Below are 26,704 nucleotides of genomic sequence, written 5' to 3' on the forward strand. Positions count from 1 at the left end.
AACCACACCCATACACCCCCAACCCAAACAAACAAAAAAATACCCCAACGACTTTTCTTTTAATTCTGAGAGAGAAAAATATGCTTGTCCCCTGGGATGATTTCCCAGGAGGGAAAATATCTGGGTTTTCATCATGGCACACCTGAAGCTGTCACCCCTCTCCGTTGTGCCAGTGGTCACAGCGAACCCCGCTCTCTGTGGTCCTTCAGTTCTGATGAATATCAGCCTTATCGGCGCCCCCCTGCAGCCTGCCCGCCGGAGGGAGAAGCGGGCTTGGACCCGCGGGGCCTGCAGCGCGGCCGCGCAGGCTTGCGCGGAGCGGCTGAGGACTGGGGGGCGGGGGGCAGGCTGCGGCACCCCCGTCCCGCTGCCCCGCCGAGCCGGTCCCAGGGGCGGGTTGTGTTGGAGGCGGTTGAAACCTGGGGCGAGAAGTCGGCAGTTTGTCAAACTCCCTTTGGGAGCCCGCAAACCCGACTGGGAAAGATGAGCGTACAGATGTGCATGTGTATGCACGCATATGAAACATGTCCAGGGGAATATAGACACATAAATGCATAACACGGCTGTGATATATTTTGTCTCCTCGGCTATATAGATTTTCATCACCTACATAGTTTCAGAACCCCCCTCCGAGCTTCTGGGTCGGAGAGAAACCGTTTGCTACCAGATAGAGCGAGGCAGCAAAGCCTCCCCTCGGAAAAGCGTCTCTCAAGCGTGATCCGGCGAAGATGCAACTAATTAACTCACTTCTCTGTTTTCCGCTCATTTCTCTCCGGTAATGTCAGGGGCTTGTCGAGGAAGGGGGGCGGTTCTCCTCGGGCCAGGCTCCGCCGTGCGCACCGGGGAGCCGCAGCCCCCTCCCGCCGGCCGGGTTGCCTCAAGGTTACCCAATACCTTCGCGAACTCGTGCAGAAAACCCAGCTCCCGAGGTCCCAGGGGACCGAGTCAAGCAGGAAAATACGTGTTCCTAACCTCATCCGAGTTAATAAAGGCGACACAACAGGTCTGCAAACGCGGGAGGCTCGGGCTGAAGGCGGAGGAGCTGCTCCTGAGGGGGCAGACGCAGGTTTTTGAGTGAAAACGTGGAGGAATAAGGAGGAAGGAAGGAGAGGTCCTGGGGCCGTGGGGAAAGCCCCTGTGCAAGCCTGGGGTGGCACCAGAGCATCCCCGATGCCCTGCTGGGGACCGCGAGCCGTTTCCATGGTACGGCAGCATCCTTTCCTCCGGAGGGGCCAAGAGCTCAGCACAAAACCCGACAGCTCGGGGCAGGTTCGCTTTCTTCAGAAGGCGTTTAGGGTGCGGGGGGGTCCCCCGGGCCACCCAGGGGTGCGGAGGCAGGTAGAGAGGGCTCTTGCCCTGAGCTGGGCGGTAGCCTTAGGCGGCCTCCTGGCTTCTCAGGACGCCTTTCATCGCCCACAACAGCTTAATGTTTAACTGAACGTTTGCGAAGAAGTAGAAGAGGCAAACTCTCCCCGCCAGGTGCAGGCTATCTCAGAAACCTTCAGCCCCCTCCTCGTGTCCCGGCGGAGGTCCCCAGCGGAGCCACCGTCCTACTGCAGCACCAACACAGGGACAGGAGAAGCCGTGACTCTGCCCAGGCACTGGATCTGAGGGGGCAGAGGAGGGGCAATGCGCAAAACACCCTTTCAGGGGGGTTGCACTCCACCCCGGGAACTTGGTCTTTCCAGGAGGTAAAGCCCTTCCTGATGGGACACATGCCCCATGTGAGCGAGGGGCCACCCGGTGTCTGGACTGCAGGTGGCTCCCAGGGCCTGAAGGACAGTTTGACCCCCGGCTCAGCCTGGACCGCGTGTGCTGCTCGGGATCCAGCCCCACACTCCGGGGCCAGGGCCACACGCTGCACGGAAACCCTGAGCATTTCCAGCTGACCAGAGGGAAAAAAAGAATCAAACCAACAGAACACTGATTTGATACTCTGTCCTGTGTCCGTTCTTGCTGTGTGTTTTACTGAGAGGAGGTGGGGTTAAATGCCAGAGTGTCTGTGACCCAGAAAGAAAAACCCTTTGAAATAGCAGGCTACTGTGTGGGAGTGCTGGCGATTTTTAAGAATTATTTTAAGTGCAGGTTGGTAGGGAGACGGCTCATCTTTCTGAACCAGCTACCATCACCAAGGAGTTCTCACAACAGAGCTGATGCTTTTATTAAACACCCCCATCTCTTATTATTAATCCTCATGTTGTAAACTGGATCATCATTATTTTAAAGTCTTTCCCTCATCTAATGCAATTATCCTGAATGTCTTCTACGTAAAATGTAAATGGTTGCCTTTGCAAGAGTTTTTGTGTGTGTGTGTGTTGGGAGGGGGCTAATGGTGCTTCAAATAAAAAATTCTCCAATACAAATCCTTTGCCCCTGAAATTGTCAATCAAGAACATCAGGATCCTTACATGCATAACTGAGCAGCTGAATTTTTATTTTGTATGTACAAACATTATTTGTGGATACTTCCTACTGGTTTGACATGGGGTCATGTCCAGAGTCACCACTCATTCCATCCACCTCCCTCATTGCAAAATATAGCCTAAAAGACCACCATTACTGGGAAAAATATCAGACAACTGTCACATTACCTAACTTAGTGAAATCATAAAAAAGGCTTCCATTAGAAGTGACATAACATAAGCTAGAAGGGGTTTTCAATTCCACTTACACTTCTTTTCCTTGTTCCTTCCCTGAAACGTCTCACATTCTTGGCGTGTTTTGTGGAAGCTTGATTAAAGTCAGGAAATCTGGTTTTGTACCACTCATTCATTTCCTGAGGGGATATTATACAGAAGAGGCCAAACAGGAATGCTTATCATCAGATCTGTGAGAAGATACATACTGTTTTCAATTACTAGATGAATATGTAAACATGTGAAAACCCTGAGATTCTTAGTAGAGACTATTTTTTGTGTGCAAATAAGGGAAAGGGCTAAAGGAAAATGTTGTATTTGGAATTGTGGAGGAGAACCCATGTACAAAAACCTGAATGTTCATTGTTCTTCCATCATTTTACATGTTGTTCATAACACATGGATTGGAAGAAGCATTTATTTTGAAAAAAAAAAAAGAAAAAAAGAATCTATTCAACTATCCTGTGTATATTTATATGTAGCGATGGACTACTAAGTATACTCAATATGTTTGTGACGGGTTTTATTAGGGGGGCAGAGGGGGAAGAGATCAATGAGAGCTGACAGATAATTTTGTCTCACAAATATGACAAAGGATAATTTTACCTGCAGGTTCTTGGCTGCAATTTTTTCATCCTATATCTGGATGTCCCTCAGAGCAGCAGCCAGGTCCGAGGCTGAGCATGAGACATTTGCACACACAGCAGCACTGCACATCTGTTTCATGAAATCTTTGTTTGCCTGTTTGACAGAAACACACAGAGAGGACATGGTAAATAAAGCGATCCTCCACACAGCTCCTGGAAAGGAAAGGCTGCAAAGCAATGTCAAGGAGAAAAAGATCTGTCCTGTCTGCCCCTTGCCATGCCCCTGCCCAGGAAAGCACCTCCCAGCTGGGCCTCCAGGGAGATGGAGCCACAGCGGCATCCACATCCTCCAAGGAACGTGGGAAACCATACATTGCCATCAGTCCCCCCTGCACAGTGTAACATTGCCCCATGGCTCCACACCAGCCGCAGGACTCCTGGCCTACCGATGGGAATCCCCAGCATGCCCCAGTCAAGAGAATCCTCTGCCCCTTTGCTCCAGGGATACTGCAGTGCTGGGAAGGACCCTCCAAGGCTCTGGGAGACCCCTGGGTGCCATGCTGCTGGAAGGATCTCCAGCATGACAGGATGTCCCTTTGTAGGGCACCAGGAGGGTGGCTGAGCAGAGCAATGTGTGTCCCAGGGGGGGTCTTTGCTTCTGTCTGTCCCTGGGTCTGTGGGGCAGGGAGGGATTCATCCTCCATAGCTCTAGTACTGGTGTGGTCTGCTACAGTGCTGTGAAATGGGTCATGCAATGGGAGGCCTATCCTGCTGGGAAAAGGACAGTCTGGGAGTGGGGCTGGCAGGACCCTGCAGTGCCAAGTGCTCCCATTCCAGCAGCGCTAGACAGCCCCTTTGGTGCCACGTGCAGGGCAAGTGGAGCTGTCCCCTGTGCCCAGTGTGCAGCAGAGCAGCAGTATTTATCATAGCTATGGCAGCCTCCTGCCCAGTCCCTACTAATTGTTTCCTGCCACGCTGCAGCATGCAGAAGCCCAAATTGCCAACATGAGGTAACAAAACACAGGTACCAAAGCAGAGGAAGAAAAAGGCAAGAGGGCAGGTAGAGAAGGATGATGAAACAAAGAGACTCCTGCTTGATGTGATAAGCAGGAACACAAGGCCTGCTGCTATTTTGGTTGCTGTAGTATGTTCAGTGAGGGAATGACAGGCTTCTTGGTTGTACAGCAGCTTCTCTGCTGGCTCCTGGGTGCTGTGCTGGGTGTGATGCAATTGTGGGTGGCTGCGGTCCAAAGGCATGTGCTAGCAAGCTGGTTCCCCTCTTTGTAGCTTTGACATTGAAATAGTGGAATAAGGGCTTTCTTCTTTGAGTTGGCACATGCTCAGCAAGTTCTGCAAGGTCTGGATGGCTTTTTGGAGAAAGGTCAGAGTGCCTCCATATAAATCCCACAGAAACTCAACCTGTGGTCTCCATCATGTCTCCTTGCACTGAGAAGGAAGAAGTGAAGGAAACACAGCCAGGGTATGCAAATTCTTTCTCCCCTACCTCATCCCCACCCTCAAATTTCTACTTATAAGCAGTGTTAGACTCTGACATGTCGAAGAAAGGTGTCTCACTCTGCCAGCAAAACCGTTTAAAACCACCATCTTATCCTGTGTATCTTCCCTCTCCACTTTATAGTTCCCTAAACATCTCCAGCATCTTGGCTACACCATCAGCAACAGACCACTGCAGAGTCCTGTGGGACTGGGTCTGAAATGCCTTTCAAGTGTACTTGGTCAGTCTAAGGACAACCATTGGGTGTTTTTCACTGCTCCTGCCACCCAGAAATTCTTGGTTTACTGTTTCCAGTCCTTAGCCCCTGCCAGTTTCAAAGCAAAGCCCAAATAAAACACCTCGTATGCTGGAGGGAGAGGGAGGGTCATTTACAGACCACCTCTGTCATGACAAAATCAAGATAGCATTCAAGTTCCTCTACACAAATATGTATATGTGTATGTATACACACCTGCTATACCTCTAGGCTCATCTTTGCCTAACACAATGCCAAATATATTCATATAGATGTATGAATATAAGAATATCCCAAAAGAGACCCAGAATTACATTAATTAGATTCTCGATAATTTGCTCACTGAATATGTAGAAAGTTCCTATGTTAAGTTTTGCTGAATGGGGTCATTTCCTTGCTTTTTGGTGATGGTGGTGTTGGCTGCCTTGCAGGATATTTACTTCTTGCTCTGCAGACAGCCTCTCAGTTCAGGCTGATGAAGCTGAGGGAGGTGTTTGAAGTGGTGGGCAGAGATGTAGAGAATTTGCCCATTGTGAGGAGAACCCCTAGGGAGCCAGCAGGCTGCTCTTTGAACAGTATGCTGCATGCAGATGGACAGGCATCCTTAAATTTTAGAACAAATAGTTTTTTCCAGACCATACAAAAAATACCCCTCCTGCTCACAGGTCTTGCCAACCATTTGCACCAAGCACAACCTTCCCAGTAAGATAAACCAGGAGTTACTTCAACTCACTGAGGATCCGCCCTGTGGGAGTGCTTCTTGCTTCCACGGTGACTGCTGACAGACACTCTTCTGACTTTTGTGGGTGCAGGGATGGGTCTGAACCCCAGCCTGGGTTCATGATGGAATGGGCAAGGGATGAGAGCTGCAGTTTTCCCACTGCTGCTGCCAGCTGCTGTCCGTCTTGTGTCCAGGCAGCCTTCCCCTTCCTGCCTACATTCAGGCCTGAAAACTGGGCTTGCAGGAGGGATGAGTACACACACACATTCAGGTGTAAGAACACATGTATGTCTCTGGGTGGGGAAGGAAATAACGCCTTGATCTAGGTTCTGTCACAGAAGAGTCCTCATTAGAGGTAACCAAGTCAGACTGTAGATTTTGGAGTAGGTGTGGAAATGGGCAACGCACTCAGGACTGACTTACTTAATCCACAATTTTGTGTATGGTCTATGTGGAGGACAGGGGAGGGGAAGAGATGAATGTAACTTCTGGCACCACTGAACATAGGCAGAGCTTGCCTTCAAGACCCCATGAGTTTCATCTCTTTAACATTTTTAGTTCATTAGCAAACTAGGAAACTGTTTAGGAAAGCAAAGGCAATAAAGGGCAAAAGCTTGATTTAGACAGCAGCTTTAATGCAAACATGGTTGGGTGAAATATTAAATCTCATGGAACAAAGAGGTCCCTTTTAGTGCATCTGTGCTGGCGCACCATACACCATCACGATGTGCCAGGGTCCCGAGGGCACCCACAGCCCTGGCTGTCCCTGCCCACCCCCTGCGGCTCTCCTCACCCTGCCCACAGCCCAGGGCCCATCTCAGCCCCAAGGGCTGTCGGGCACTGCTACATGCTGCTAAATGGCATTAATGAGCCCTCTCCCAAAATGCAGAGAGGATTTTAGCTAGAGTTGATAGGAATGTGGATACTTGTCCCCTAACTGCTTCAGTCCCAGCAGCCTTGCTCAGGGTCCCTTGTTGGTGGCCGTACACTCCCAGCCCTGCCAAAAGCCAGGCAGGTTTGCTCACCTGGGAGGCGACAGCTAGTGTCAGTCAGACCCCTTCAGACTTTTTAAATACATCCTTTTTTACTGATCTCGCTGCAAAACTCAGGATAGTGACAGTGCTGCTTGAGGAAATGAAGGCACCATCCCTCCCTCCCTCCTTGTGCACACTGACAGGAGCGCTGCATCCCAGCAGCAGGGCAGGCACGGGGACCCACGGCTCCTGCCTTGATGTACCCTTTCCAGCAGTACGTGGGTTAATACGTCTCAGATCCCACTCAGAAGCCGAGAGTTGTGAGCATTTTGTATGCCACCGCAGGGAAAAGCATGAATAGAAAGCTCCAAAAGATTTAGACTCAGGTTCTTACTGTGAAACTTCAAAAATTACCTCCAGGGGCTGTCTCCAATGTGGAACACTCCAGCACAGAGCAAGCTGAGCCCTGACACCTTGGGAATGGTAACATAAATTTAAAGTGAGGTGGAGACAGTGTGAGACAAATAAGTGGTCTTTTTGGGACCACCAGCCAGTGGTGCCAATTGGGGCCTTATTGTGAGCAGACTGGTACCAAATTTAGACAGCAGCGGTTTTATGCTGAAAGAGGGCTGGTTTAGACTGGACATAAGCAAGAAATTGTTTATGATGAGGGTGGTGAGACAGTGCAGGAGGTTGCCCAGAGAAGCTGTGGATGTCCCATCAGGGTGGACGTGCCTTTGAGCAGCCTAGTCCCTGGTCTGGTGGCAGGTGCCTCTTCGGTTGGCCTGAACGGTCTCCGGCGGTCCCTCATGGCCCAGGCCGCCCCGTGCCTCTGAGGGCAGCGGGGCGCAGGGCGCCCTTCTCAGGCGGCGGGACCCCAAGCGGCTCCCACGGCCCGCGGCGGCGGGGCTCCGGCAGCCCCTGTGGGGGCCGTCAGAACGCGGCAGCTGGGCCACGGCACCGGGCCGCTGTCAGCTGCCCCCAGCCGGACCTGCGGGGCCTGGCAGGGCCGGCGGAACCCGCGCGCAGGGGAACGGTTCCCAGTGCCGCATGTTGCCGGCCGGCGGCAGCGGCGGGCGCGGGGCGGCGGCGGCCGCCTCCTTCCTGCTGCCGGCGCGGGGGCGGCAGCGCTGGCGCGGCGGGGCCGGGGCATCGCGGGCCCGGGCGCCTCCTCCCCTCTCCTCTCCTCCCCATGGCCGGGAACTTCTGGCAGAGCTCGCACTAGTGGGTGCCGCGGCCGCGGGGTGGGGGGCCAGGGGGCAACGGGCCGCCGCCGCGCTTTGTCCATTCATTGCCGGGGCGGGCGGCGGGGCCGGGCCGGGGGAGCGGGCCAAGGCTCCGGTGGGAGGCCCGGCGGGGGCGAGGGCAGCGGCGCGGTGCTGGGCCGCGTCTCGCCGCGGCGGCGGGGCCTGCCCACCGCGGGGCCCCGGCGGGAGCCGGGCTGGAGGGCGAGAGCAGCCGGAGCCGCGCCGTTCTCCCGCTGCCGCCGTGCCCGCCGGCCTCGCCCCGCCGTGGCTTCGGAAGTGCTCGAGCGCGCCGGGAGCGGGGTCGCGGCCCGGTGGGCTCAGGCGGCCGGGTGCGGGCAGTGGCGGTCCCAGGGCTGTGCTGTGCGTATCCCCAGCGGTGGCAGCCGAGGCTGTGCTGTGTTAAGAGCCTTGGTGCTGAGGGCGTCGAGGCGCACAGGGGTGCCGGCGGCGGGCTCGGTGCAGCGGAGGCCCTGCTGGCGTGCGGCGGTGCCGCGGGCCTGCGCAGCTGCCGCGGTTCCTGCCAGCACAGGCCGGCCGCAGCCTCTGCCGGGTGCTGGTTTTTCGGATGTCTTAACTTCGAAAGCCCTAGTGAGCGCTGCTTGTGAAGCTTGTTATGTGGCTTGGTTAACGGTCATTAGCCCTTTAGCCCCCAGCCTTAGTCGGTGGCCTGTTTGTACAGGCGACTTTGTCTCATGTTGGCAAAGTTGTTGAAATTTTTTTCCCTTCAGTTTACAGTGGATTTTGGATAAACAAGATCTATTGAAGGAACGCCAGAAAGACTTGAAATTTCTGACTGAAGAAGAATATTGGAAACTACAGATATTTTTTACTAATGGTAAAACTGTTTTATTTTTATTTCTGCCACAGAATCTGTACGGTATCTGCCATGTTTAAATGCAAGGTTGAATTGCTTAGAGAATGTAATGTTTTCACGAGTATTACATATACTTTCACAACCTGTTTTAACAATGAGCTGCAATATCAATAACATTGTCATCTATTAGTTGTGTTAACGCAATTTCAGGAGAACTTACAGACATGTTAGCAGTAGATACAACGTTTTAACCTGTGATGGAACAAAACGTAGTACACTTTCTTATCTTCAAGAAGTTCTTACCAAAAGGAGGAGAAGTGAGCAGAAACTGCTAAGCTAGCATATTAAAGGCTCAGTGTCAAGCACTGATACTCAGACTAGGTGGGCTCTTAGGCTGTGGTAAGTATTGGAGCTGACCTGTGCAGGCCCATTAAACTGCAAAGCTTGGAAACTTATCTGTGTTCAGTTACATTCTTTAAGACCTGCGCCACGGCCTGTGTCTTGCCTCGTGACTGATTCCTCAGCACCGGGTGGCTCTCAGATTGTCTACAAGTTTTTAATAGCTGTTGGCAGGCAGCCTGTTCCCCCAAAGAGTTTGGGGCTTGTCTGTGAAGTTATCTAAGACTTACTTGATCCTGCAAAGCATTTAACCATATGAATAGTTGCATCGGAGAGTATCAGTTTACGCAGGCACTTAAACTCTTTTCTGTGTAATTGTTTAGCATTTAAAAAAAATCTCCCTAAGCAAAAAATATTCTTAGAGTAGTAATTTGTTTGCAGGCAGCTCTTTAAACAGTTTTCACAGCAGTCCTTTAAAGTACAGAATGCTTATTTTTTCAGCTGTCTGGCCAGACAGAGAAGTTAAATGACTTTCCCAAGGTCTCCGGAAGAATTTATGTCAGTGCTGGAATGATATCTGTGGAAGATCTTTATCCCAGCGTCTCCCTTAGCTTAGCTATTTTTGTAATAACTGGATATGCTACATATGTGATTGCTGTGGATACACCTGTGTTATTGCTTATTTGGCACCAGGAAATCAAGCTAGCAATGATTTACCTATTTGATCAATTCCTGAAATTCCTTGAGTTTAAAACAAAGTGTCATAGTTCATAATGCAAAAAGAGAAGATGGGATTCTGATATTTCTAAATCTGTATTTGTATGCTAATTTTCGGTAGTGTTAATTTGAATTATGAAATAGGCTTTTTTAATAAATGTTCCACTTCAGTATTTTTCTTGAGTAAATAAGGATTTATAAAGTAGACAGGGTGGTTTCAGTTTGTGGTTCTCAGGCTTCTTTTCCTTGGCACTCCTTGTCTCCCCTGAAGGTACAGTGTGTGACATGTGGCAGCTGGAGAACAGCTCTGCCAGTATCACCCTTGTGTGTGTAAGGACGTGGCCTACCCTGGAGGAGAGAGTGCTGCAGGGCGTTCAGCCCTTCTGTAGCAAAGAGAGGCATCTTCATGGGGAGGACAGTCAGGTGGGACTGTGTACTGTACTGGTGGGAGCTTGGGCAGAGCTTGCCATGTTCAAACCCTTGGTACATGTTGTATCATCACCTGCCTCTGAAGAGGGACCCTGCTTTGAGTTTATAGAGCCTCCCTTTCTTTGCTCCTACCTCGTGCATTACCTGGGTAGGAATACGAGTCTCAGCCACAGCTTGTCACATTTAGCATGTGTCTGCCCAGGAGATGGTTGTTCCTTAAAGCAGCCCAAAAATTGCCTGGAGAGAGGCCATTTCCTGCTGCCTCCTCATTGGAAAACAAGTGCAGCAGATCACCAACTGGCTGTATGGCCATGTGCGACTACTTAGAATACTGTAGAGAAGGAAAACTATCATCTTCTAAAATAGTTCAAAAAAAGGAAATTGATGTTCATTTCTCTCTTTGGATCACCGAGTCTTAATACAGTTTTTGATTAAAAAGTGCATTAATTGATTTCCCTTTGTAGTTTAGGGCAGAAGCTGTAATGTTTGTGTTACAGGCTACTCAATATACCAGATTTGAAACAATTTTGATTTTAAAAAAAGCCACTGAAACCACTTTTTTTTGTAAACACAAGGAAATAAATAATGCAATAGTTATATTCTAATAACTAATTATATTTATTTATAAATGTATATTTTATATAACAATTTTATATTTATATTTTTATATTTATTAATATTTATATAGTTTATTATTTATATAATTATAAATTTAATTGTATTTAATAATTATAAAATATTTAAAAAATTAATTGCAAGTATTGGACTTTGTCCCAGCATATACAAGCTTCCATTTCATTAAGTCTCTCTAGGCTCTTGTCCATTTTTTTCCCTAAACTGCACTTGATTTTTCTCTGACAGCAGATGGCCTAACTGTTCTGAAAATCCCATGGGAGTAAGAAACATATTTGGAGAATTCTGTTTAGCTTAATATTTGAATTTTTCTGATGCCCTAGTAGTAGGACAGCTTTGTAGCCCCATAGTCAAATCAAAGGGAAAAATCCTTTCAAACCTCTCAAGGTATGTTGATAAATGTTTTAACATTTGTACAGACATTGCATGCCAGGCTTAACCTCCTTTCTGGCAGTATTGCTTGTGCTACTGTCACTGGCAAACTAGTCTCAGTTTGCCATTCTTCTCTTCAGGAAAAGAGTGGTATGACATGGACAGGGACTAAATGTGGCTTTGGGTAATCATAGTGGGTGACAGATTAGTTATTTTTTCCTGTGGGAAACAAAAAAGTTACCAATCACCAGTGCTGTTCAGGGTGGTTTTCTCCTCCTATGTTCAGCCCTTTCCTAGCCAACAATGTCCTTGATATTTGTGTTTTTTAAAATGCTGTGATGTTAATGAAAAGTGAGAGTAGGGTGTACTCTGACTGTTCCCAAGGGATATGGGATAAGAGTACAAGGAAAAAAATCTGGACTTGCTTGCTTAAGTAGAGAGTAGGAATTTAGCGATGCTTGATAACAGAATTGTTTGCTTTTCCCATTGGTGGTTGCTGTCTCGATCTTGCCGTGCGTATTTTAAATATATACTTAAGTGTATTTTAAATTATTGCTTTGGACTTTTCCGGTGAGGGATGTGAAAAAGAAGAGGGAGTCTTAACACAGCTGAGCCTTGCTCAGAGTAATGGCCATGAAGAAGTATGGGAAAAATAACAAGTAACAACCTTATGTTTCACTGTGCCGTTCTCTGTATCCAACCCTTGCTCTTAATCCCAGCTTGATGCATCTAATTTGCTTGGCACCTTTCCTTTGCCTGGGAGGCCAAACAAGAGCTACCTGCACAGATGACACCAGGGTTGTTTCTTGGCCAGCTGGCAGAGGACCACTGTGATGGAGCAGCTGACTGCATCCTCTGGTCTCCCACCCCCTCTCCCTAGACTAAATATGTCATTTTTTTAACACCTGCTGTCTCTGCCAAATTTACTGACCATGTTTGTGTTGGCAGCTTTAGTTGCTTGAAAAAAACCCCATCCGATCTGCATGGCACTGAAAAGCCATGGGCTTATATTTTAAGTGTTTAATTTGTTTTGCTCAAAAATGGAATACCCAAGCTTTACCCTTCTGAGATTTGTGTTGTCATCTTCTTAAAGGTCATACTCACTTCGTACACAGTGAAGTCAAGTTATCTTTCCCTTTTTGAAGGTGTCCACGAGCTTCAGGATGCAGTGCTGCTGCTTCACTTGCAGGTCTGTAGGTTTGCAGCAACATGTTGTCTCACCAGAACAACGTACCTGAAGTGAGGGAGAAGACTGTGCTGCTGCTCCTTAGAATCTCCAGCACTAGTCATGCTTTGAGGTCCTTTGCTTTTTGGTGTCAGATTGTTGTAAAAACTCAACTCAAGCTTTTGTTCATTTTTTTTTTTTAAGTTATCCAGGCTTTAGGTGAACATCTTAAATTAAGACAACAAGTTATTGCCACTGCTACAGTCTACTTCAAGAGATTCTATGCCAGGTAGGACTGTTTACTATGACGGTACAAGAATAAAACATTTGCTAGGCACATTTTGGTAGCCCTTTTAAAATGCAGTTCTGTCTTAAAAACAGTGCCACTTTTGTTTTCTGGATGGTGTAAAGCTTTTATGCTAATAAAGTTAACTTAAGCTTTGCGTTTTCAAAAGGAAGTGTGGTGCTCTTAATAGATTAATCGTTCTACATGTATGAAACAACATATTATAATTTTGTTATAACATTTCAGATATTCCCTAAAAAGTATAGATCCAGTATTAATGGCTCCTACGTGTGTGTTTTTGGCATCCAAAGTAGAGGTATGAAGTATTACAATTTTTTAATGTAAAATTATGTGATGTATGAGAGAGAGAGAAAACGTTTAGGACTTTTAAATTTTTTGTCATTCTTCATGGTTTGGGGGTTGAAACCTTCTCTTTTTTTGTATAGATTTCTATAGCATTTAAGAAAAGGACATGGAGAAGGCCTTCAAACATGTTATTTAGTATTTGATCTTTCATTACTTTGTCTGAATTGCTAACCCTGAGGGGTGTCTGAAAATTGAAAAGGGTATTTTAAATAGCTGTTTCACTGTGATAGTGTTTACATATTTACATACACTATATCTTACATTGTGTAGTGTCTCCTTTCTGGTGTGTTTTTCCTTATCTATGTTTACTCAAACTTTAAAACATAATTTCAATTTTTTCCTTTTTATCCTTTTCCCTTTCATATACTGAGGGATCCTCAGAGTTTACCACACTTTCATTACTTGAATTAAAAGTATGTTGTAGCTTATACACTGTCTTTGAGAAATAAGAAGGAACTGACCCATGAGGGATAGTGGTGAGAAGGCTCCACTCCTCCACTATTAGAAGTCCACTTTGACTGTGGACAAGGGTTAGCATCAGCTGGGTGCTGCTTTTAATCCTCTGTAATGCAAGAAGTTTTTCGGCTGTTTGAGAAGTGTCTGCATAATGGAAAAAAATCAAATTGGCCAATTTATGATATGTCAGCACTAATGAATTTTACAGGAGGAACTCAAATACCTAGTAGATGGTAGAAGCAGTCCTGCTAAACCAGTGTCTACATGTGATGCTGTTGTCTGTACAAATACTGTGGTACCTTTCAGTGTTTTCAAGAGATGAAGGAAAGGAGAAAGATGCAGAATATTGGAGAAAGTGTTTTTTTTATCAGCCTATTAATTATGCCTTTAAGAAAGTACAGACATGGAGTGTATATATACAGATGCACCTTGTATTTTAGAACAAATACAAGTCTGTGCAGCCTTCCTTATGCTAAAGCTCCTGCAACTTTAGAGGGCAGATATAGCAATAATTATTCAGGTATGCACTTCTCTAAAAGAACACTATACAGGAAGTTTTCAGCTTGCTGACTGTCTCAGCAAAGGAGCTAAGGCTTCATGGAAACTAATAAAAAAGGTAGTTAATGACAGATTTCTAAAGGCAGTTTTCTCTCCAAGTGGGTAAAGTAGTAACAACATGCCTTCTTGAAGCCCTCTTGTCTATTTTATATGTAGCTTGTTAGCCAACTGAGCTTTTGTGGCTTTAGTACCTCTCATAAATGTTAACTATTCCTCACAACTCAAACAACAAAGTAACTAATCAATGAAAAACTATTTACTGAAGAGTTTACCCTATTTAACTAAAAAAAAAAAAAAGGAAAGAAAAAGGGGTGGGGGAAAAAAGAAAAGAAATACTGCATAAATAAGCCCAGTTAGTAAGAAGCCATTATTTTAATGGGATAACAGTGCGAATATATGATATTTCAGGTGGTTCACCTTATTTACCATTCTTTTTCTTCAGGAATTTGGTGTTGTTTCAAATACAAGGTTGATTTCTGCTGCTACTTCTGTATGTAAGTATCAGTGATTTTCACTATACTTAGTTAGGTATCTCTATAAGGAGTTCAGACATTTTCTTTGTGAGTTTTTTTATTTGCTTGTTCTTAGAAGGTAGCTTTTTATCAAGTCATGGGGAGGTTTGCATGTTGACTGCTAGGGGCCAGTTAAAGCCATCTAGAATAAGTAACTTCCCTTTCTAAATACTGAAACAGAAGGGTCCTTTCTGTATTAGTTTTGGTTTATCCTGGTTGGAACTTAGGCCAAGCATAAATAAAAACAAAGTAATAGAATTAAACTACTGAGGTTTATAAACAGTCTCTAGTAGTAAATTGAATTCTGAACTACTCAAAGGTGGAATTGGAAACTTAGGGGTTTATTTGTCTGTTTTATAAAAGGTATGGCTCCATGGAAGTACATGTTCTCAGAATTTTTGCTAGGCTATATAACTTCTTATTTTTTTAATCCTTTTTTCTGCCATCATAAAATCAGTCTTTGCACATGGTAGTTATTTCTAAAAATACATTTAATAACCTATATATTGTTCACAAATAAATGCAATAAAATCACACTGTAGTTACTTTATTCTCAATCCCACTTGCCTTACATTTCCCAGTTCCTGTAACTTGCATCTCATCCATCATGGTCTTAAAGTGATAGCTTCCTTAACTGAATGCTATAATTTGACCCAGAAGGTCCAGCTGCTCTCAATAAGCAATTCCTGGCTGTGCTCTTCAAAATATAGGTCAGTGCTTTCAAAATCCCTCTTAGCCGTTGAGGGGACAGGTGACTGGCTGCATCTGTAGCCTCCACATGCAGTAAGTGTATCAGTCCATGGGCTGGCTGTATGACAGTTCCACCACCAGGAACTGAAACACATATTCAGTGCCAGCATGACCAAGACCAGTACTGGATTTAACAATAACAGTTACTATTTTTACATCAGTAGCATCTCAAAGCACAGATAAATGTGGCAGTTTTGATGCCTCAGTGAAAAAGTTAGATGGATTTTGGTAAATATGCAGTAGCTGATTTTACTTGGGCTTCTAGTCCTGAGCTGTGCTGTTTCTGAAAATCACAAATCTTGGAATCCCACAGATTTCCTCCACAATTCTTCCTTCAGACCTAGAAGCCCCGCTTAACCTGATAAGTACCCTGCATTTCATGGAAGTGGGGACAAAAAGACAACAGGCTTTTTTCTAGCTTTTGGGTCTTTTATTCTACTTGGCTTTACTTTACCAGGGTTGTTACAGTAGCACACAGCAGGTTTTCCTGGAGGTCTTCATACAAAAGGAAAAAAAATAAAAGAGGCAAGGCAAGTAAAAGAAAGCTAACAAAAGGGGTAATAGCAAAATAGTGGCCAGTTGAAAAGATTTGTTTGCTTTTTGTTAGGTAGAAACATGAAATTAGTAACACATGCTTCTTTTGTAAGGAAAATAATCTCAGATTGGTTTCTGGCAACCTCTTCAAAAGCTTTTTGCTCTGTTTCCACAGCTTACTAAAAGCACAGCTCCATATGGTTGTGTCTGCAGCTTGTTTTGTGGGAAAAATATTTTGTTTCCGTATCTTCCCCCTCAAAGTGCTTTATTTTTTTACTGTGTATCTTTTCAGTTTGCGTGCTTCTTAGGAAACCTGTTTTACTCATTCTTCTCTTTCTTGAAATGATTAAATTTTACAGCCAATTGCCTAGTCTTACTGTCCTACAGGAAATTTTCTAGCAAAGTCCACCATAGGTCTAACTGTTGAAGTCTTTAGTCCAGAGGGCTGATGCTATCTTTTCATCAAAGCAAACGGCTGACTTTCTGGAGGTAGTATCAGTTCATAGTATGCTTTCTGTCATTAATACAAGGAATATTGTCGACTTCCAGGGTGTTAAATATTACCTGTTTTCCTTGGGGGGAAAAGGACTTAAAATAGATTTTTTAAAAGTTTCATTTGTACAAATCTCAAATTTGTATCTCAAGTGTACATAAGTTTTTCTTTGCTCAGCATTCTAGTACGAGATCATTCTGATTTTGCAATTTAATGTAATTCTTATCAGTGCGCTGTTGGTACCTGTTTTCTGTGTAAAATGGATGAAGATAACTAGGTATCTAAATCAGTGATCATCACAAGCTAGAAAACAGAGGATGTATTTAACATTCTTTTGGAGGCAAGTGTCTTGAATCGTATGATATGCTTAGCTGTCTCAAAGAGAGAAACACCCTTGAAATGTCTGATAACCAGTGCCTAGGACATTATTGATCTGCACTGTGGTGAATTGACTTCTTGCTTTGCATTTGAGCCTGTTTTTTGCATATCCAAAATCTTTACATGGTGGACATGCAAGATCTCTTGGCTGAGCTCCATCGCCCTGCCATTGATCTTGCTTTTTGAAGACTGCATTAGTGGTTTAAAATCTTGCATGTTGAAGGATCAAGCATATGTAAAAAATCCCACTTGAAAAATCCAGTTAGATTTAGCATTGAAACTGAGATCCTGAAGAGATCACCGCATTTGGGGTGACATCAGTAGCTTGATAGCTCTGTGAATGATAACTTGTGGGAAGTTAGGTACCCATAAGCTAGTTGCTTGTTAACCAGAAGATTTAATAGTGCCCAAGGCAGCAGACAGATGACTCTGGCAGAGTATCTGTGCAAATCTGGATTTCAGGTGTATTTTCCTTTCAGGATCTTGAATTTTATAACTTTTCTTTTTCAAATACAAACCTTTTGTACTGCAAGCAGTTGTGCAACGAAGTGGATTTTAAGAGCTATATACAGATGAATTAATAGAAATGGAAAGAAGTAAAAAGTATTAATTACATAATTTTTAACATACTGATTTCTCTTTACTGTAGTGAAAACTAGGTTTTCATATGCCTTTCCGAAGGAGTTTCCTTATAGGATGAACCATGTAAGTATGCCGTTTGAAATACAACTTGATCAAAGGAATTAAAAGACAAGTAATTGTTAGCGGGAAATTAAGATAAAAAATATTTTCATACTCATATGTCAGGTTGCTGATAATTAGTTTGGATAGACTATTGGGAAAGTTAGTTTTAAAGTAATAAATCTTACATAATCTCCTTTCCTTAAATCATTGACAGGAATGCTATAAAGAGAAGTGACGTGACTGGGTGACTGAAATAATAATTTTTATATGGTATGATAGAAAAAGAGATTTAGCGTTTTTTGAATCTTCTTGTTTACAAATACATTGCTCCAGGGAAGGTAAATAGCCCTTGCACCTGGGATGCTTCCAAGCTTGCACACATGAGCAGTTTTATTTTGCCTGTAAAATGTAATGGCCTTTTAAAAATAATTTTTATTTATTATTTAAAATTTAGATATACCAGTGGTTTGCAAGGCATTCTCAGTCACAATGCTGAGAAATGTAATTTTTCTTGAAACCAGTTTTGACCTGTGCTGTAGTGTTTGAAAGTTAAACAGATCTCATTATTTTTAGATTGACTGTGACAAATACTACTTTTTTGTTGATTTGCTTTTCACCCAATCTAGAAAGCCAAATGATACATCAGAATATAAAATATCTTAAGACCTTGCAATAAAACTGGGCTGCTTCTATTTTATAGATAAAGGCAAATGGAAATGTATTTCAGAGTACTGCTTTCCTATAGCCAAAGCGGTCCTGTCTTTTCCTTGATATCACTAGTACATCACTAGCTCTATGGAAAATGAGAGCTGATTTAGTTGTTACAATTGAACAGAATATTTCATATGAAATTAAATCTGAAAATATTTCAAAAGGCCATTTGGCATGTTAGTGGCCTGATAAAGAGGCTTTAATGCTACAAAAGAACGTCTTTATTGATGTTAAATGTTTATACACTAGGAATGATTTGCTGCTGCCAGGTGTTGAAATAAATCAGAGAAGTACTGTTTGTGAAGTAGTCTTTCATAGTAAACTTGATCCAAAATGTTTAAATGCATTGTTACTATGACTAGAGTTAAGTTATAATCGTGGTAAGGCAATGGCTAATAATAGTTTGATTTTTCTTTGGTCTTGTAGTTTCAGATGAAATGCATTTATCACTGTTGGAAATGTGTTGAGAATTCCTGTGCATTCATGATGTTAAACTGAATGCCAGTTAATTGTTTCTACTGTCTGAAACATGCTGCTTTTTAACTGTGATTTTACTTCTTTGCAGATACTAGAATGTGAATTCTATCTCTTAGAATTAATGGTAGGTGGTGGGTTTTTTTGTGGTTTACCCTTTTTTTTTAAATACTGTTGCCTCAGTTTACTTTTTACTGATGAATAATATTGTGAATTTTGTACTATGAAATACACATTATGCTGCCTTGTTTTTTTTCCCACTCCAATTTTAGAATGATGTCCATGAAGGTCTAACATTTACATTTTCAGCAGAATGCCATAATTACTGTGCTATTATCTAGGCTGAGTGAGGGCATTCTCACCTCTTTGTGTTGAGGCTGGACTTAGCAACAGTAAGAGGGCAGCCTGTGAGCGGTGGGGGCAGAGTGCGTACAGCTCTGCATCCTAGTGATTAGAGTGCTGCTGGGAATGGTAAAGCCTAAGTTCTCTTTCCAGGATGGCTTCTGTTTTTAAAAGAAAGGTAACTATATTTAACTCTTGATGCAGAGACTAGGAAGTCAGTATCCTTATTTCCCCAGATGAGTGGCCTGTCAGGAGCATAAAGGGTTGTATTTTTCTATGGCCTCCTCTTCTTGCTTGGAAGAATCTGGAGCTATACATATACGTTACAGCTTCAGCAGAAGGTGTGGGTAGTATCCCACTCAGGCTAATGTATAACCTGGTAATTAGAGACATCTTCTAGGAAGCGAGATGTGGGTTTCAGTCCTGTGAGGAAGAAACCTGAGGGCCTCCCATTTCCTGAGGCGGTGCTGTAACTATTAGGCTGGTGGATAAAGGGAGCGCAATGTGACATTTTCTTCCAGCCACTTCCACAGAAAGAAGCTGTACCTGCTTTTTGTAAGGCTTGCTATCCCATTGCTGTGTTTTCTAGGGCAGTTGGAAGAATGCAACCCAGGCTTCTCAGGGGGCTTAGTGCCTAATTTATTCATTAGGGTTGGACTTGGATGGGTTAGGTACCCAGCTTGCTGTACTAGAGTAGTTCTGCTCAAGTGCCGAGAAAAGGAGAGAGAAACCAGGGAGGAGCCTAGTGAGTTAGGCAGCAACTAAGAAAGGATGTGTTTTGGGAACAGGACACAGAGGAGGTCGGATCCAGGGATTTTTTTGTCTGTGCCTACAGTTGTTATAACTCTTTTTTTAGATATCCCATTTAGATTTAGTCCTTGATACTGGTGCTGTACACGGCAGTAACTGTTGAGTTTTGTAGGCAGGAGTTTTATCACAAGTAACTGCATTTACAAGAAGTTACATTTTGGGGATTAACTTACTTTTCCAGTATGCTATGCAATATATAGTATGTATAATAACTGTGTTGTGCTTCAGTGTTCAGCACATGTAACTTAATGCAGCTTTTCCCTTATAGTATCCATACAGTTGGCTGCTTTCAGCGAGGGTTATTCCTTCTTGTTTACACCAAGCTGGGCCTGAAAAGAGGGGATTTGAGTGCAGTGGACTTTTTTCTTTCTTTCCTTTTTTCCAAACCAGTGTCAATTATTTTGGCATGCTTTCTATGTATGGTCTTTAGTGACAGACTGTTTTTTGGCAGTGTTTTGTATTTCCAAGTGGGAATTACGGGTTTGTAAGCAAATGAGGTTTCAGTGTGCTGCAGATGTGGCTTTCTCTGTCTCTTAGGGGAAGGACGTTGACAGACTGGCAACCATGCTATGTAATGGTATTCTGGAGAGAGCACTGTCCTCATTAGAGCAGGGTTAGGTGTTGGAAAGCTGCTTAAAAAAAATAATCAGTAATTGACTTGTGAACCAAATGTTTTTAATATGAACTGACAAAACATTCTGCATTATAATCTTAACTTTTATCCCACTGACATTTTTCCTAGGACTGCTGTTTGATAGTATATCACCCTTATAGACCTTTGCTCCAATATGTGCAAGATATGGGCCAAGAAGACATGCTGCTACCTCTCGCATGGTAATGAAGACAGTGGTTAACAATAGTGCCTCCTTTCAGCAAGAAAGCAAGTGTTCTAACAGTTATGCTTCAAAGATGGTTAACCAAAAGTAGGCTTAGCCATATTTGAATACAAAAGGTGCCCTAGTTAGCCTGTGCAGGTATACGTCCCTGACTTAGCGTGTTCTGTCTTTAACCCTGTAATGATTTTACTTTGCAATGGTCTATTTTTTATTTTTAGACTAGCTCTAATAGCACAAGTTTTTACATTACTGGTGACCATGAGTAGAAGTATTGTTTCTACAAACGTTGGCTTTCTGTTGTATCTTGTAGGAGGTGGACGCAGTATGTAGGAGTTTTTTAGCTGTGTTAGCAGTCTTGAACTGTTTTTCAAATATGGAAAGACAGTAAAAATACTACTTTTATGCTTGCCCTTACGTATTTGTGAAACATGGATTGTTATTTTATGGTATATGTTAACACCCTCTGCAGAAAGACATTTATGGTACTATAAAAGTGCTTCCAGATAAACTTCAGCTGTGACTACAAAGGAAAAAAATGAAAGGCTTTGAGAGATTTTCATAAGGGAAGAGATCTCTTCCCTTGCTGTTTTGCCCTGCAGCTTCACTGCCTCTACCATCTGGGAAACTGACTATTTACAAATTAACTGCAGTTTTTGAAGTCATATAGTCTAAAGGTGAATAGGTCGATACTTACAAGTTCTTTTTTATACAGGAGGATAGTGAATGACACATATAGAACTGATCTTTGTCTGCTGTACCCTCCTTTCATGATAGCTCTAGGTAAGTAACACAAGTAATGTCTCTTGTCATCTTTAAATGAATGTATTCTGTGCACTGTCTTACCAACAAGCGTTCCTTACGAGTGCCCTCATAAGGTGCTTCAATTTGTGTTTCATACAGTACTGACACAGTTGCCTTGAGACTTAAAAAGTCTTGAAGAAAAATCAGATCATTAATCCCAAGTTTTCTCTGTTGAGCTGTGTAGTGTTTATAAAAAAATAGAATGTTTCTGACTGTATCAAGAGTGGATCTTTGTTCAACATCCATGTTACCTGATCTTTGCAGCTTGCCTACACGTAGCCTGTGTTGTCCAGCAGAAGGATGCAAGGCAATGGTTTGCTGAGCTATCTGTTGATATGGAAAAGGTACTCTTTAATTCCTGCCACCTCTTGTGGACTGATCAGAAGCGGTAGTCATGGGTATAGAACTACTGTCTTACATATCTGTGGTACTGATTTGAACTTCATTCAGTGATCATATGTTAGGTGCTGTTGAAATTAGGTAGATCTCTTGGGGAGGGAGACAATGTCAGGTCATTCAGTTATCACCCCGCCCTGAAAGTCAAGGGAGAACCATTGCATAACAGCACGGTGTTGCTGGTGCTGCCATTTTCAGATGGAAATATGAAACCAAATATCCTTTGCATTTTTTGCCAGAAAAAGAATTCCCAGGGTTTTTCATCATTCAAGATTGTCAGCATGAGTTTGACTTTTAAATTCTAGTGCATGTGATTTTCTGATTCGCCTTTCAGCATTGTGCCTACATACTGTTCTCATTTTCTCCCAATAAATGTGCATAGTATAGCAGAGTGTAAAACATTCTTGACACTTCCAGGATGACCAGAACTGTGACTTCAGTCAACATTAAACAGGGGGACGTCATGATCATTCAGTTGAGTTTCCTGCTATTGCAAATGCTATGTCAAATAATCCCTTTCATAGACTGATAAGGTTCTGAGGTGCAGTAATGGTCTTCATCTTCACTAGTTCCTTTTACTTTTTAGGATGATTTCTTTAACCTTTGTTTAGCTCCAGCAAGCAAGCCAAACTAGTACTTATATTCCTTATCACGGTGTTTCACTCTCCACGTATTTTTCAGTCTTATCTTTTTTGAAACTGAGTGGAATTAAATAGCACATTATGGATGAGATGTACCATTGCCCTCTGTGCCATCAGTGTGGCCCTTTGTACCACTGATGATATCCTGGCATCGTATTTGTATTCCAGGATTCATCTACAAATTTAAGCACAGTGTGGATGCAATGCTGCATCAAGACCTCTGTGAATTATGCTGCCATGCGTGTAAAAGCAGGCTGATTATAAATTGGCAGCAGAGGAGAATCAACCTGTATTTGACAGATAAGGTTACCATAAGCTTGATACTGAACATGTTTGAGTGTTTACATGTCTTGGTTCTTATGCCAGCAGTACAATCTAAGCTTGATTTTTTTACAGTAATGCCATGGGCCTCTTAGCCAACTATGACTTTTTTTTCAAGGATATATATTGTTCTAGTACTTAATCAAGACCATGTATTAAAAAGAAGTCGTCTACTTTATTAATTTAGAGAATGATAAAACAAATTATGAACCAAACATTATCCACCTTTTATGTAGACTATTGCACTAGAAATTTAATTGAAAATTAAGGTAGTTGAGGTGCAGTAGACAGATGTCCAAACTTGTAGAAAATGCTTATGCTTATAGAAGTGGAAGAAGAAATGTCAACAATTACATTCTTATTCTTATTATCAACAACAAGTGTTTAGACACTCCTAGGCTCTTTGTTTCTTGGGAGGAAAGAATTCAGACCAATGTTATGTCGTTTTCAACTGTTTTTTCCCTGCGCTGTGCCTCTGCCGTGTACAGAACATTGATAATCATCAGTTACTGTATTGGTAATCCATGGTCATCTAGCTGCAATTATGCTGCTGGGTGTCTGTATTTTCCCAGTAGCATAGTTATAAGCTGTGGCAGTAGTTGAAAATAAATAAATCAAAAGCTATTTAGCTTGCAGGGGAGGAAAAGTGGTATATACAGTTGAATGGGAAGGAAAGTATTCTGTTCAGGTTTCCATTCACAGTTAAATCAAAATAATAATGGAAATGGTTGATTGTGAGACCAGATTAAATGTGGGACAGCTCTGTTTGTAGTATGAAAACTGTGCTGCTTAATTTCAGTTCGGGGCATGTTTAATACTTAAACTGACTATGACAAAGATCAAATCACTGTTGTGTCTGACCTTCGAATCTCTTTTCTTTCTAATTAGATTTTAGAAATAATCAGGGTTATTCTGAAGCTGTATGAGCAGTGGAAGAACTTTGATGAGAGGAAAGAGATGGCTACTATTCTTAGTAAAATGCCTAAACCAAAACCACCTCCAAACAGGTACTGTATTTCCTTTAATACATATGGAAAAACTGGACTACTAGCTTAACAATGAGTAAATGTTTAATTTGAGGTATAGTATATGTTTTTACAGTGCAGACCTTTCTATTACAGTCAGCCTGATTGTTAGGAGGTAGCAAGCAGCAGAACATTCATTGTTTTATGGAGAGTGTTAATGTAATTAGAATGTGATCAATACAGCTTAGAAAATAGGAGCTGCAGTGTGGGGCTCCATGGCTGGGCCAGATTCGTTGGAACCAGGCCTGCTTGATGTTGTATTTAATTACTGTGGTTAAATGTCACTGGGAATCTGCGCATGCAAATTCCTTTGCACATGCTTATGTAATGTCAACTTTGAAATGTTGACTTCAGAAGTAGATTCAGCAGACAGCTGCATGGGGATATACTTAAATTTTTATCCAAATAGATACACTGAAGTTATTCATGCATTCTGAGAATAACTTTTGCTTTTTTTATGAAAATGAGCAGAATATCTCAACCTATTTGTGTATATGTTGAAGTATTTTGCTTCAAAGGTTTTTACTACTTTCAGAGTACCATATTTTTAATTAAAAAGAAAGATAAAAATGTAATATCATGCTTCTTTTTGAAGACATGTGGGTTTGCTTTTTATTTTATTTTATTTTTTTTCTTTCAAACAGTGAAGGAGAACAGGGTCCAAATGGTAGCCAGAACTCTAGTTATAGCCAATCTTAAGACATTCCAAAGAATTCCTTTATGGACCACTTTGACTCAAGACATCCTGGGATCTTTCCTGTGTTCATGAAATGGACAGAAGGTTTTAGTATCATCTTTGACAAAGAACTTGAAGAATAAATAGCTTGTGTCAAGCATTTTGAAAGCTTTTTCTCTAAAACCGCATCATTTTCTCTGACGCTGGAACAAATGTACTAAGATTTTTCAGTTTAAGGAATCAAATGTTAAACCAAGCTGAAAAAGATTAACACTGTCCACTCAAAACAAATAGTTCAATATTGGTTTTGTTTGCTTTGAGAAAATTGTAACTTGCCATTGAAGTGAACTATTTTTAAAGCGACAGAAACCTGAAGCCCAAGTGTAACTGTATTAATGACTTGTGTTGTCTTCATTTTGTTTGTGACTGAAGGAAGATAGTGCACTCTATGTTAAATCTATTCATTACCTTGAGTTTTGCTGATTTTTAAAAAATGAATATGGATCTATAACATGTAACAGAGCAGTCTTTCAGAAACAAATCCTAGAAGAGCATTCAAAGAATATTGTTACAGTTTTAATGAAAGCTGCAGGAAAGAAACTCAGTTTCTTTTTTTGGATTAGAAAAATGCTGGTTTACTCAGTAGATGTATTTGGATAGTTTTGCCATGAAGCGTAATAGCCCAGCTTACCAGAAAAGTGCAATATGTACAGTGATTCTGCAGTTTTCCTAAAACATTTCAATTATTAGGAATTTAAAAACCCCAACATACTAGGATTTCTTTTTTTTGGAAAGTAAATGTACTGTATAGTACAATTGGAATATTTCAGTCAAGTACAAATCTGGATATGATTGCTAATTTTTATGGTGGATTTTTTTGTACAAGATATACACTGTTAGTCTGCCTTCACTGTTAGTGTGAATTTGTGTGGTTCATTAGAGAATTTATTTAAGAGGATCAAGCTTTTGGTGAGCTTCATGCTGGCTAATTATTTTAATTGTGATGTTAAGAGCAACGCTACAGAATAACTGAAATGGGATTCCTTGGTTAACTATGTGCTGGAGAAAATGAGATTCCTTCAACCAGAAGGCCATATCCTGTGTTTCTTACTCAGGCAGATACCCACTGAAGTCAGGAATTGGCCTAAATCACATTTCTTTATTTTTAGGTAACTTTGTTTCAAATTAAGTTCTGTACAACTTCATTTTGAATGATAATGCTGACTTGCCCACGTATAAAAATTGAATGATAAAATAAAGTGCAGTAACATTTTTCAGCTTTTTTTTTTCTCTGAAGCAACACATTTCACTGGTCTGAAATACTGGAGGGAAAATCTTAAAACCCCTTGTTTTAAGATATGTCTTGGTTCCAAAAACTGACCCCTTATAAAAACCCAGGTTTTGCAAATACTTGTCTTTGTAATTGTCTGGTCATTCAGTGAAATATAACTGAAGTGTATGTAGCCCATTAGGCTACTAGCATTTATTTCTGTTCAGGTTATTTTCATAAAACTGTAGGTAAACAAGCCCAATCCACTGTGGTGAGATAAAAGATATATATACATTTTGGTCTTTGCTACTCTTGTTGCCATTTAATCCATACCTTTTTATAGACATTTGATTGTTGAAGTGGAATTCGGCTATTTGCCTTTGTTTCTTGAAGTCTAAAATGTGCTATTTGTAATGTGGACTCGGGGAGTAGAAATAAATCAATGCAACTTGACCACTGTGTGGAGTTCTTAAACAGGTGCTGTTCTTGAGGTAAAGATCAGTCTTCTCGCATATACCACATAATCTGCGAAGAAAGCTAATGTTTTGAAATTAGGGATTTCACACTATTAGTGAAGAATTCTGGGTGGAATGACTAAGTTTTCTTGCTGCTTAAGAACCTTTGCAGACTTCACTTAACACCTAAATTACTTATTCAACGTAAACCTTAGAGTTAAAATATCAGGCACTTCTTGATGGTAAATAGAAACATCTTAAGTCATTTCTCTACTGGGGAGGTGGGGATAGTTTTAGCAGCTCTGATTCCAGTGTAAACAGTGGAAGGCAATAAGCTACAAAGGAACTGGATTCAATGATGGGTTTTAAAAAGAAAGATGTAAATTAGAACAACAGGAAATGGAACATAAGGTGAATTCAACAGCTTTGCTACCAACCAGAGAGAAAAAATACCTTTACTGTGCTTCATTTCAAGTGAAAGGAATGCATAAAAATGAGGTATCTCATTAGAAGAGAGCCAGCTGAAAGTTTTGATAGATTATAT

At 42.3% G+C, this 26,704-nt stretch overlaps 1 protein-coding gene across 3 annotated transcripts; it reads left to right on the forward strand.

Annotated features, from left to right (window-relative positions):
• Positions 1 to 7,758: 7,758 nt before the first annotated feature.
• On the forward strand, positions 7,759 to 26,158 carry CCNC (cyclin C). 3 transcript variants are annotated; one of them, XM_040598196.1, is made up of 12 exons: positions 7,759 to 7,893; positions 8,645 to 8,751; positions 12,590 to 12,674; positions 12,918 to 12,987; positions 14,494 to 14,545; positions 17,368 to 17,423; positions 18,679 to 18,714; positions 20,482 to 20,573; positions 21,288 to 21,355; positions 21,641 to 21,720; positions 23,623 to 23,741; positions 24,404 to 26,158. In XM_040598196.1, the coding sequence occupies exons 1-12, from the start codon at positions 7,862 to 7,864 to the stop codon at positions 24,456 to 24,458; spliced, it is 852 nt and encodes a 283-aa protein (XP_040454130.1). In that variant the 5' UTR covers positions 7,759 to 7,861; the 3' UTR covers positions 24,459 to 26,158. The 3 variants fall into 3 exon arrangements, with proteins under 3 accessions (XP_040454130.1, XP_040454133.1, XP_040454132.1); XM_040598198.1 differs by lacking the exon at positions 7,759 to 7,893 and having other exon boundaries at positions 8,691 to 8,751; positions 12,314 to 12,674; XM_040598199.1 differs by lacking the exons at positions 7,759 to 7,893; positions 12,590 to 12,674 and having other exon boundaries at positions 8,646 to 8,751.
• Positions 26,159 to 26,704: the final 546 nt, after the last annotated feature.

Source organism: Falco naumanni, chromosome 6 (assembly GCF_017639655.2).
Source record: "Falco naumanni isolate bFalNau1 chromosome 6, bFalNau1.pat, whole genome shotgun sequence".
NCBI lineage: Eukaryota > Metazoa > Chordata > Aves > Falconiformes > Falconidae > Falco > Falco naumanni.

Excerpts from the sequence above, each read along its gene's own strand:
- CCNC (XM_040598196.1), top strand. The coding sequence starts at position 7,862 with ATGGCCGGGAACTTCTGGCAGAGCTCGCACTA. Across the intron at positions 7,894-8,644 it reads TTCTGGCAGAGCTCGCACTA|TTTACAGTGGATTTTGGATA; the intron begins GTGGGTGCCGCG and ends TTTTCCCTTCAG. Across the intron at positions 17,424-18,678 it reads TTCCTTATAGGATGAACCAT|ATACTAGAATGTGAATTCTA; the intron begins GTAAGTATGCCG and ends ACTTCTTTGCAG.